Genomic DNA, 12,682 nt, shown 5'->3' with positions numbered 1-12,682 from the left:
TTCTCATACCCCTACCGTGCTTCTCAAATAAAAAAAAAAATGTGCGCCTGGTTCGGCCGCTTGGCCGCGGCGGGGCGCTCGAACCACTGGAAAAAAGTGGGCACACTCCGTAGCATGGCAGTCAGCAATCTCCCTACTAATCTCTGGTTAAGTTACGTAGGTCGTGGTAACGCCGCATGGTACTAACTGTCGGTGGGTTCCGCATGTCAACAAACTCCGAAATATCAGATGGCATGGGAGAGAAAACAGTAAAAAATATCAAAGTTTGTTGACATGCGGAACCCACCGACAGTTAGTACAGGTTGACGCTAGCGCTGCCCGACCATGCGGCGTTACCACGACCTACGTAACTTAACTGCTGGCAGCATTTGCGGAATACACCCTGAGGGTCTAATAAATCGGCTCCAATAGACCTTCCGCTTCGGACACTCAGTAAATTTTTATACAGTGAGCGGAGGGTCTAATAAATCGGCTCCAATAGACCCTCCGCTTCGGACACTTAGTGAATTTTTATACAGTGAGCGGAGGGTCTAATAAATCGGCTCCAATAGACCCTCCACTGCGGACACTGGCCTAGTAAGTTTTCCTAGTGAATTTCTTTCGAAAGAGATATGGTACTTTTTACTGCGAGCACACCAACATGGTTTTGGTTACATTTTTCTGTATGCAATGATGAATTAAATTCATAAAAAAATTATAAGCCAGTATATAGTTTTAACTTTTCAAATACTTTTAATTTTATTTGTGTGATTGGATAAGTGATTGAATGCTTGAAGTGAATATTTCCCAAAGTTCCAAAGTGGTAGACGACTATCAGCAACACACGCGCAACAACTCCATGTTACTTTCAATAAGAATATGTAAACAAGAGAAATTTTGCGATTGTTGGAGATTTAGTGTTATTTATTGTGAATAAAGTTGTGTTAGTAAATAAATCATCATGGCGAACATGATAGATATGATAACGGTAATATGTCATTTGTATTGAAACACTTTCTATGCTCAGTCTTTTAGATTAATTAGTGATTTTTAGCTGTTTAAGGTTATATTATTCAAACGGAAAATAACGTTAATCATTTTTGATTCAGGGAAGAGTCCAACATTACTTGACATTACCAATAGTTCAACGGTGCTCAGAGCTTACTACGCTTATTAATGAATTAAGCACAAATGAGTTGCAACACGTCTTTCCAATGCTCATTAATTCTATATTTGGTCTATCTGGCGACAATGTTGGCTGGAGTCTTCACACTTTGACATTGAAAAAAAATCCGTTGGATTATGAGATCCTGTTGAGTTTTTTAAGCCCAATGGGTCCAATGTTTTCCCTTGTTTACAAACTACTGCCCGATTGCTATTTGAAATACAATTTCTCAGTATCTTATCTGCCAGTAAGTCTTGTCTTTTATATACTACGATACTGCAATCTGATAAACGTACCAATGAATGAAATTTACAAGTTAATGTTTGTTCTTAGGCAAAAATCAGACTCATGCTAGAAGAGGGAATCATTCCACCATTCTACTTGGACAAACTCAAAGATGATGGTATTCGTCCTTGTACAGTTTTGTGTATGAGTATCCTTTTAAAAAACTCTATATAATATACATTTTGTGATGTATACTCTTGAGCTCATGAAAATCTTGCAAATCTCTTTATTTTCCTTAATAATGTACAGATCCCTTTGAGTATTACATCTTTCATTTTGTATTTCATCTAACTAATCCCTGGTTACAAGTCCCACCACAAGAGAGTATTTTTTCATCCTATGACACTGTATTTTTTGAGCTTGCCAATAGATACTTGTGTCATTTTCTACCAAAAGATAACTCACCGGTATTGCCTATTATTGGTCCATACATCAAAAAAACTTCTTCAAGAAAACTGATGCAGTCACCAGACGTAAAAAGGTATTATTAAAAAATAAAAAGGACTTTTCTTGCAATTGTCGATATCATTTCTCATCTGCTCTTTCCTATAACCATTAGAATACAAACTACACGCCTTCTAAAAGCAACAATAGTCAACCCTAATTCTATGAGCCCTGAAAGCGGTGTACCACAACAGCAGCAGTGCTTATCACAGGTTTGGAGAAGTGAAACCCTTGTACAAGTTATCCTTGATTTTTGGCTAGAGTTTACAGAAGATGAACACTTTTCTCTTAATTCAAGTTTATCAGTTCATGGGAATTTGCCTCGAAAAGTATGTTGATTAATTGAGATACTGAAGATACGAATAAAATTTCGATATTCAACTTATCTCTACCTTTTTTCAGAGTTGTAAATACACTGCTGAGCATATGCGTCTTATCAGACAGTTTATAAAAATTCTGTATAAATTTACAAATAGTTTTATCAGCGACGGAAGTGCCATGGATGAATTAAAAAGGTACACAATATAATATTAAATTTTTCCCTTATCAGTAAAAGTGATTTTTTATTAAATACTTTTGTATTTATAGAGTAATCCTGCCATCTGTGCAAGGAAAAATTTATACATTCTTAAGCAAAACAATGCAGCATTGGCCACTTGATGGATCGTTTATAAATATCTTGGAAGTTTGGTTGAGTTTTATACAGCCATGGAGATATGTTCCAGCTATCTCATACCTGAAACAAGGGTTTGATTTCTTTGAATTGGAGAAAAAAATAACAAAATTATGAGCATGACAAGAATTCATTGTTTAAATTGATTTTCAGGCAAACAATCAGAGAAGACAGAAGAGCTACTACGATTCACGACCCTGTTGATTGGATATCGTTTGTTGCTCAGAATTTGTTGGCATACACCGCAATTTTTCAACAACTGCTACAGCGTTTTATGAGACTCGATCTAGTCGCTCCGAAAAATGCTAAACAATTGTTCAGAGTAACAAAGGTATTCTCTCAACCTCACCTGGCAAATATGTTGCGGGACGTGGAAAACTGCATTGACGAGGTTGCATCGATGCGCAATCGCTCGACTAATCAATGGACAGGGATGATTCGCCAGCAGATTCACGATCTGGAAGGTCCATCTTATCAGTATGTACCGATGTTTTCTCAGGCTACTGTTTCCCAGGTGAGTATACATTGAGATCCCGAAAGTCAAAATTTTTCATTCTCATTTGTGATGTGGACTTTGCAGGTGATTTGTTTTCTAAATATGATAAACCAGGCGTATTCTACTTCAGTGAGTTTAGTAGATGCGTTAGAAAAACAACGGGTAAATAAAGGATTCTTATCATCAATCTGCGAATTTTTGGGCATTGAGAGTAAGTCTGTCAATGATGTAAGTCTTGAAACGCGCAGAGAGGTACCGGATTACCTTGCAAGCGTGAGGATTCAATTGATAGAGATATTCGAGGTAGGCCAGGTACTACTAACCCACTAACACACTAATTAATTAAATTATGTCACAAGCGATACTTGCATTAAATATATGCTACTTTTTTGTTTTTTTTTAGATTGATGAAAATGCAATTCCTCATGTTCCTGCTGTTGCTGACCAGGAATACCACGAGAGCGTGTTGCAGACGTCACATCATCATCCATCCACAGTACGTATTTCATTAAATTAAAATACTTTTAGACGTATCAGTTCATTATAATTATCACGAATTATTTTTTCAGCTCGACTCTAGTTTCAACTCAAAAAGACCGGGCGTTTTTGTCCCTGTACCCGATAGCCGTCAAAGTTGCAGATACATCGAGTACATGGGTGATCCCGAATTGCAACCAGTTCGTAGCTACGAGATCGCATTCTTGGTTCGATTATTCTACAAATTGAGCAACTACTTGAATACAAAGGTGATAATATATAGAATTGAAAAATTTTGCCCTAACCAGATTAAATAATGAATCTCGGTTGTTTGCATTTAGTATCGGCAACAACTAACGGAGACTTACAATCGGGAGACTTTTCTCGGACGAGTCACTCGACAGATTTTGCAGCCTCCGACGACCGTCGTGCAATTGCCAAAACGCACATCACAAGGATTTTCGTCTGGATACGAAAAAAGATTACCACCGCATGTCAGTCTCCGGTCGGCTGCTAGTTACCATTTTCTGGTTTATTTGGCCATCGGAATGTCCGTTTTCTGGATGCTTAGGTACCCGTTGAGAACAGTAGTGTTTATTTCAAATTATTCTCAAATTGTAAACTTCTTCAATGAACCGTCTTGTAATTTCAGTTTCGGAACGACTCAATACTTGGCTTTCTTACTTTCTCTTTGGACATTTATCGTATTATTCAAGGCTGTCACTGAGCCCTGGAGGACCAGATGCACGACTGATTCTTCTCACAGAGTTTCCTTTTCAACTAGCTTTTATTGAAAATGCAAAGTCAATGTTTCTTCTGTTTTTTGCAGAGATAGTCATGCCAAGTGATCACTGTATTCCTTCAAAGAAATTGTGATTATAAATAATATCTAACGTATATTTTTTGCTAACTAACCGAAACGCGTATTTTTATAAAGAATGAAAAAATATGGAACAATTTATCTTTTACTTTTTATAACGAGACAGTGTTACACATCAATATACGTTTTACGTGAAAGTTTATACTCCGTACAATTGTGTGGACAACATCGTGAGGAACATGATCGATCAATTATTTATTGTAAGCGCCAAGATTCGATATTCTGCGCGTACTGGCAGCTTAAACCACATGTTCATTAAAGCATTCGTTACTTTTGAACTTCTCGTAAAAGTGAAATTAATACTGTAATCGATCGGATGCACTAACAAAAAAAATTTTTTAAACGACGGAACATTTAAGACAATATATAATTTAATGTAACGATTAACGCTTAATAAAACGTCCTTGTCGTTGCAGATGGTTTTACTTGAACATTTTTGACTTGCTACACTTATTAAATATACATCTAATAACTAAATATCAACCGATTGTTCCCGGCAAGTCCTTATAGAAGCATGAAGGTAGCTCATGCAGCAGTAAAAAAAAGTGCAATCTTGAAAAATTGGTTTTCTTCAAACTAGCGTCACTAATACTGTTACACTTGAGATTAAAAGAAAAAAGATTTAAAAAAAAAAAAATAACTCCGTAAGATCCTTTCTTTCATTTTAGAAAAAAAAATCGTAAAGGCAGATCGCGAGTGAGGAACCTGCTGTTGTCGCACTTGCTAGTTTATAACACATATCCACTTTGGACCGTTTTATCTGTGGTAATTGTGCGAGCATTGTCATAACATTAATTTATTTCGACGCATCGAAGCGTTCAATGTGCCCAATGTTGGAGAGGGACGCGTACTAGTTGTTTATTGAGCTTGTTACTCGTTGAATGGAATCGAATCCAATGCTTGATCCCGTCTGTAGTGTCTGATAGTCAGTGTACAGTGTATACGTTGGTCCGAGTCCGAGCGATTTTATCGTCCATTGGATGTACAGGTATACCTCGGTGGTATGACGATTTCGAGTGTGAATTTGCGATCGGGAGTAAAATTTTCATTAAAGTCCAGTGGAAGTTTATTTTTTTGTTGTTACCTTTCATATGGTTTTATTGTACGATCATAAAATAACTTTTTTTCGGAATTGAACAAAATCAGATCAAGCAGACAAATGTAATCTTGATGATGATAATAATTGATTAAAATTAGCATCACCGTCGTTGTAACGAAAGCACGTACTATTGTGCTCTGCCAAAATATAGAATTGATACTCTCCCGGGAAATCATCATCAAGCAACGCGCTTCATTATTTCCAGCGTCAAAAAAAAATCCTATAAATGTGCCACGATATTTAATATTTGCCATTTTTTTTCTTCTTTTTTTTACAATAAATAACTTTTCCAAGATTACCACATAGGATTCTGATCCGTGACGTACTTGGCTGAAGATACGTATTACTTTTTCGCACGTGCCATCGTTCACGTAGTGCGTAAGCAAAAGTGGAGGAGGGATAATAAATTAATATCGCATACACGCCCACACAAAATTTCGAATTCGTTTCACGTAAGCACCAAGTTCCACGAAAATAAGTATCCACATTTAGGGTCCAAGATATTTATTGGGCATTTATATATAACGTTAAAATGTATTATTAATCGGTATCTTTGATTACTCTTAAGGTTTTTTTTCTCATTGTTCATCACTTCTTAGTATAAATTTCGGGACCCATGCACATAAAATATGCAAAAAAAAAACCACCTACAATCTCCCGTGGTTTCCCTTGTTATACTCGGCTCATTTTTGAACGTCTACATCCTCGTTAACAAGCTCACGCAAGGAAATCGCATTTTTTTCCATCCTCGAACTCACGAAACCCGCCATGCCGATTTTTATTTTTACCCTCGAGGAAAAAAAAAAAAAAAAAAAAAAAAACCCGTAGGCCTCGTACTTGACCACGATCGTCATTGCTCGAAAGTGTTCACCAGAAGCCAAAACACGCGAAGGTGACCAATTGGCGGCAATCTCGTGTAGTTGTAACATTATACCTATTGATACAAATTAAACTTGCGTGCGAACCCCCACATCCCGTCTACTTTTGGCCATCAGCGGATCACCGGGACACGACGATGATATTTCGTCACTTATTATCTCTCAGAGTTCCCCTCGAATTTTGACGCCTTCGATCTTCTCTATTAATAAACTATCGGCTGGCACGCGTATACGAGGGGACGCAGACGCGACTCTGAGGGGGTGGGGGTCGAAATTTCGGTATAAAGTTGATTCAACTCGTGCGACTTTGTCTCCCGAATTGAAATAAATATATTTATATAGGCACAAATGCACGTATTGACTACTTTGTACCGTATAGGAGTTCATTGAGACACAAAATATCGTAAAGGGATAAATATGATTTATTATTAAATTCGTGACATTTTAACGATCGGTCAAAGTACCATTAATTTGTAAGTATCACACGTTCGTTATATGAAAGCTTGTCTCTGTACGAGATACGTATAGAACGAGACGAAAAAAAAAACACTTCGCAAGATTAATAAAAATAATAAGTTATAGTATGCACGCAACACCCATTATTCTCCCCCATAGTGCTCAGCAGATATGTCTTGGTTATAGCGCTTTCTTTCATCTCTCACCTCAAATTGATACCATAATTTTTTTTTTTTTTTTTTCTTATCTCCGCTCTCATAGCTCTTCGATAGAAATAGCCTCTTACTCTGCTCATCATATCCAATTGCGTCTACCGCACGGGCCATTATTCGTTTAACAGGCCGGCAATCAAAAATTCTCCCAAATGGTTATTGTTCCATTCCCTTTTTTTTATTCTACCTCATGGGCCTATATTTCAGGAACTTCATAAAAATATATAGGTAGATTCGATGATTGCCTGCATCATCTAACCAATCGATTTGCCTCTATTGCCGCATATGTATATATATATTTGTATAAACAAGTGCACATATTTAATTAGAGCGAAGAAAAAAAAAAAAAAAAAAAAAAAATTGTGTACTTATCCAGTTGGGAAGACAAAGTAACGCGAGAGTCGCCGTTGTACGATAAATCCCAAATACAAGCACGAGACAAGAAACGCTTGAGGAAAGGGGAGTGGGGGGGATTGTTTATGCGCGCACTGGAAGAGTATCTGGTGACCCTAGGAGCGCTCCGAAACCTAATTATAAAGCGACGGACTGATGGGGACGCGTTACGCGCGTGTCTGTGTGGTATATACGTGTGACGTGTATATAATATTTATGTGTTTTGGAGATATACATGAAAAAATTAAGCAAAGGTGACGACGATTGAACGCGTAACGTAAAGTATGGGAACAATACACTCGATCGATCCTTCAAATTGAATTCTTTTGATTTATAATGAATAAATGAGTTTCCTAATGGGTACAATCGAAGCCGACTTTTTCCCCCAAGTTGATCCATTTTACTTACGTACATCGCAGAGCCAAGTTGTACATTAGGTATATACTTTACGACTGTATATATGATATCCTTAGTAAATTAAGATTGAAATCTTCTCGAGCGAACTTTTATTCTCCCAAGTTCTAAGGACTGGGCACGAAAAAAATGTATTTATGAGGAAATTTCTCTCTCTGTTATCTAATACATAATCTAGTAGGTCTTTTACATTCATATAAATATCGTGCTACAATATCTTCGATTTCCGGGAAGATAGTTTATAGTCCTTGTAAGAGGAAAAAAAAATTGTATAAAAATCTTAAGAAAGAAGTTAAAAAATTATGACACAAAAAGTAACATCTTACAGCATATTTATTTAAAAATGATTTTTTCATACGAGTATCCAACTTACAAAAAATGCACTGCTCAGTACGTAGTGCCCAGAGTATCTTATTGATAAAACGCGCAGACTCTGCATGTATACAAAGGACATCGATCAATAAATTCAAATGAAATGCAATGGACATTGGCCTCCTGTTGCAGAGTATACAGCATTCGATTTTAAAGTCAAAGTGATCTTCTTTACGCGACAGTAGTTTTACCTCAATGAAAACGAATATTCATGGTACAAATGGTACGGCCAACGAAAAAAAGTCAGAAAGGGGTTTAAAAAAAAAAAAATGGTCAGACTAATGCAATTGTTCTCTATATACGTCAAAGGGTAAAATTTGTCGAAACAAGGCTGAATCGTGTACTTATTTATCTCTAAAATCAAGAAAAAATTACGTGCTTTCAATGGACCCAAAGTCGACACAATATAGGTTATTGGACAAAGGTCGTAATGTAAACGTATTAGCATTAACGAGGTTTATACATCATTTCTTTAGTTACAGTCGCAGAAACAAATTCTACGGTAATATCAGGGCGTTCCCTAATATCCATCGCATTACAGAACACAAGGCAGCACGTAAGTATCGTGTTTTTTTCCTCTCCTCGATACTTCCGTGGCTCCTATTTTTCACATTATATTAAAAAACAATGGTGAATATGCTATTCCAGGAGAGGCCGAGTGAATTTCCCTTTCAATTAGATCGCTTTTTTCCCCAAACGTATTGTACGAATCACATCACGAGGTTTGTTTTCCGAAAGATGTCCAGAACCAACGGGGTTACTGGCTAAAACCGCCGAGTGGATTATTTACTTGTTGACAAACGAAATCAGGACCTTCGGAGAATAAAGTTCCAAGCCCGCTATCGAGACTGAAAAGAGAGAAAGAGAAAAACCAGGAGGGCACGCGTGCGTGTATACACGAGAGAGAGAGCTGCGGGCAACTTTTTCCGCAGGCAATTTCATTGGGCAACGGGGCGAAGGAGGGTGGAAGGAAAACTTGGCCATTTTCTCCCGAAGGGACCCCCGAGCCAGAAGCGACCAGTTCGTTAACAACGCAGCGGCACCTCTGCCAGGCTCGGAGAAGAAAAAGAATCCAAGTACGGAAATTGAATTCCACTCGGCAAACCAATGCGACGGGGAGAAAAATCGGCAGGTATGGGTGAGCCACCTAAAACAGCGCCTCGACTCTGTGTATAGGTATACAAAAGCGTGATTTCCGTCAAGGCCTCCGCGCGCGCGCACGTAATGCACATGCAATTTTCGAAACGCCCCCGTTGTCCGACAGTTAAAGGGACAATCGGCCCGGCTGAATAACCTCGGGTCAAGCTTCGTTGAGGACTCGTTGGAAACGTCTTTCGCTATTGTTTGAAGAACCTCCCCCACCTCCTCCTCCTCCTACTTGCGCGCCGCATTATATTGTCCCGTAAATTGACACTTTGTGCCGTTTCTTCCACGTTCATTTCTCAATGCTCCCCGTGCGCATGTGTTATTTTCTAATATTATGTTGTGTCCCATCGTCTGACTTTGAAAGCTTGCGTGCTTATCGATTTTGTACCAACGATTGGTTTCATTTGACGATTTATCGACATTTGGAACTATTCATTTGCAATCCTACGAGTTGGAAGTACACTTGGCTTGTTCGACGTTATTACTGTTACACATGTACCTACCTATGTGCCATTTGAACTATTTTCTTTTTCTAATGCAATATCGATAAAATACGCTCTTCTTTCTAATACAGTAATCAAAAATGATGACACAACCAAAGCAACGTATAGGTATTGAACAATATTTAAAATTATACCCTCAAATGCAGCCCTATACCTCAGATGTCGAGCGTGTATCATCGCAATTTCCGTGTGCGTATGCTATACACACACGCTTTGGATGCTGCGTCGATTTTTCTACTCCAAATACAAAATCGAATGCGGACAAAACGAGATACGTCGCGCCGTCGTTATTTGTACATACCGTTGGAGCAATCACAGCACGGCATACCTACTCGCCCATACGTACGGAGGATAGCGAGGGAAAATACATTTGCACGCGGGGAAGTAGCGGGAAAATTGTCGCATGGGGAGGGGGGGAGGGGTTATAAGCACATCATCCCCCTTTTCACGACGCTGACCCAATTTGCGCTGTACCTATCATACACGAACGTTTAATCGCACGCGCGTCCGCGCTCGAGTTGTGCCATACAAGAAACAAGTATTGATTGCGATCGAGTGTTTTGATTGGAGGCGAGCACTTTTGTTTGTTTACGCGTATGGGGGAAAAAAAGCGCGATATTATCGGTACATCTCCGGGTTTTTTCTTTTTCATCAGTTTTCATTTTTCTCCCAAAGAAAGATGCAGCGTGTCAATTATACACCCTCCGCGACGATCTAACGGGGTCGTTTCACGTATAGAGTAACTAATTCAATTGCTTAATTTATTTTCCAAAGCATTTTTTCACTTATCCAAATCCATCAGTGTAGGATAATTGTATTGCACCATACTTGAACCAATACTTGTATTGCACCATTTTGTGTGCCCGTGTTTGTCGAATGTATCGGTAAAGTGACAATGGAGAGTTTGTGAAAGTAAACTTTTGAAAAAGTTACGAAAAAAAAGAAAAAAACTTTTCTCTTTGCTCCGAGGGACTGAGCACTCGAAAGTCCCGACGAGAAATCTTTTGAGTAGACTTTGAAAAGCCTCCGCGTGTGTCTTTAAACGACTCGAAAATGGCGCATCCTCGAGCTCCATAATATATATATATGTATCGAAGAAATCCAAAAAAATTCCTGTGGTGAACCTCTTTGGCCACTCTGCCCTTCTCCCCTTGATGAGCTCCCATCCGAAATACCACTAAAAAATCGCCCTCTGTTATTACAGACGATCCAAAAATACACCGCATTCATATTTACTCCGTCAACAAGAGTCTTGCGGTGAGAAGCGATGAAAATACGCTCGATCCGACAATCCGATGCTCCTAATCTAATCGATACGGGGCCGTAGCTACGCTTTTCAAATGTACGCGCAACTGTTTGGATAACTCGATGGTTAGCCCATATAAATATATGTATAGGGAGGCTTTTACATCGCGTCGTGTGATTACGTTCTTGTTTTCACGCCGTCTCGCCTTGTCCTACACGCGCCATTGTGTTTTCGGATGAAAAAAAAAAAAAAAAAGAAAAAAAAGTGAGTTTTGTGGGTTTGCACGGATCAGTCGTACATTACGCGGACAAACTTTTCGAGGCGTCATTCATGCAAATTTCACTTCATCCCGCGTCGACAGCTGCACCGCGCGACCCGAAATGAGTTCCGCGCGCCCAACTTTCGTTTCGTCTGTAGCATCTCTTGTTGTTCCATCGGCTTCGAGTGCCATGTATAAGGTGTCCGCGAAAACTTTGATGAATTTTCTTTCCACGTCTCTCTGTGTGTGTGTGTAGGGGGTAGGGGGTGTACGTATTATTTACGAACTTTGCTGGGCTTGAAGACGCGTGGGCATATGCAACACAAGACGTTGCAAGTATAGAAATCCTTTCCTCCCGATCAACATTGTCGACTCAACTGATGCTTTAAATAAACCTTGTTTCAAGTGGTGCGGGTTACTCTTCGAGCAGACGTCCTATCTACATCTTAAAATATTACGGTGCAATCACTTTGAATTTCACCCTCTGTAGTGTTTGACGTGGCTATTATTTTCAGGAAAAAAAAAAAAACACAAACGCCTGTTGTACGATTTTCGGTGAGCCATTTGCGAAAAAAAAAAAAAACGTTTATTATACACCTATACCGATAATATGTAAAGGTATTGGCTTCAAAGTAGTCAGAATTTCGGATGATATAATGATTCATCTCAAGAAAATCTAACGTATTGGATAAACAGTCAACACGGCGATTTGGTAAAAAGTCGTATTTTGTTGACATTATCGCCAAGATCAACGAGTACAAAAGGTTGTACAATTAACGCTATCATCAACAACGAATGTCATTGTTCCCAGTTTGTACATCGTTGCTTACCTCCTCGAATAGCCGAACGAAATAATATTTCGTGGTGCTGCAATACAGGGTATTGAGAAAGTTTCGAAAGTTACAGGAATCGAGGCTACCTTATCTATACCTTTATATGGAAAGTAGTATAATTATGATCGATTAAGCTACGCATAACTGTACTTAGCACGAACTTTCTTTGTAGGGTCTCGTAATGTGGAAAGCTAAGTGAAAATACGTGAGACCTTGGAATCTTCGGATTGCGTCACGTTAAGTACTACGTTTTGTCTTTGATGTACCCATCGTGTGATATCAAAGACGTGGACCTTGCAAAAAACACGAATCCTCTGTCACGCGATGACTCTCTTTGATTCTCATTGCACGCGTGATAAAAGGCTGGAGTTAATCACCGAAGCGGTGAAGAAAAAGAGAGAAGAAAAGGGCCCCCCTCGAGCGAGATAACGAAGAGGCTGATGAAAAGAGAAAAGTTGTCGAGAGGGGAATT

General features: G+C 38.8%; 1 protein-coding gene across 3 annotated transcripts; it reads left to right on the top strand.

The window, feature by feature from the left end:
• The first annotated feature begins 478 nt into the window (after positions 1 to 478).
• LOC106635816 (sphingomyelin phosphodiesterase 4) lies at positions 479 to 4,973 on the top strand. Of its 3 annotated transcripts, none has more exons than XM_089593256.1 (13): positions 479 to 576; positions 1,089 to 1,391; positions 1,478 to 1,577; positions 1,679 to 1,910; positions 1,989 to 2,202; positions 2,276 to 2,388; positions 2,462 to 2,620; positions 2,700 to 3,060; positions 3,127 to 3,354; positions 3,446 to 3,538; positions 3,612 to 3,788; positions 3,861 to 4,090; positions 4,172 to 4,973. In XM_089593256.1, the coding sequence occupies exons 2-13, from the start codon at positions 1,194 to 1,196 to the stop codon at positions 4,311 to 4,313; spliced, it is 2,247 nt and encodes a 748-aa protein (XP_089449382.1). In that variant the 5' UTR covers positions 479 to 576; positions 1,089 to 1,193; the 3' UTR covers positions 4,314 to 4,973. The 3 variants fall into 3 exon arrangements, with proteins under 3 accessions (XP_089449382.1, XP_014203452.2, XP_089449381.1); XM_014347966.2 differs by lacking the exon at positions 479 to 576 and adding an exon at positions 613 to 967 and having other exon boundaries at positions 3,127 to 3,345; XM_089593255.1 differs by lacking the exon at positions 479 to 576 and adding an exon at positions 613 to 967.
• Positions 4,974 to 12,682: the final 7,709 nt, after the last annotated feature.

The sequence above is a fragment of the Copidosoma floridanum genome, unplaced genomic scaffold, assembly GCF_036245765.1.
Source record: "Copidosoma floridanum isolate Cflo_tuat_1 unplaced genomic scaffold, Cflo_Japanese_pri ptg000019l, whole genome shotgun sequence".
Classification (NCBI taxonomy): Eukaryota; Metazoa; Arthropoda; class Insecta; order Hymenoptera; family Encyrtidae; genus Copidosoma; species Copidosoma floridanum.
Note: the sequence above shows the minus strand (reverse complement) of the source record. Positions and strands in the feature narration are given on the sequence as shown.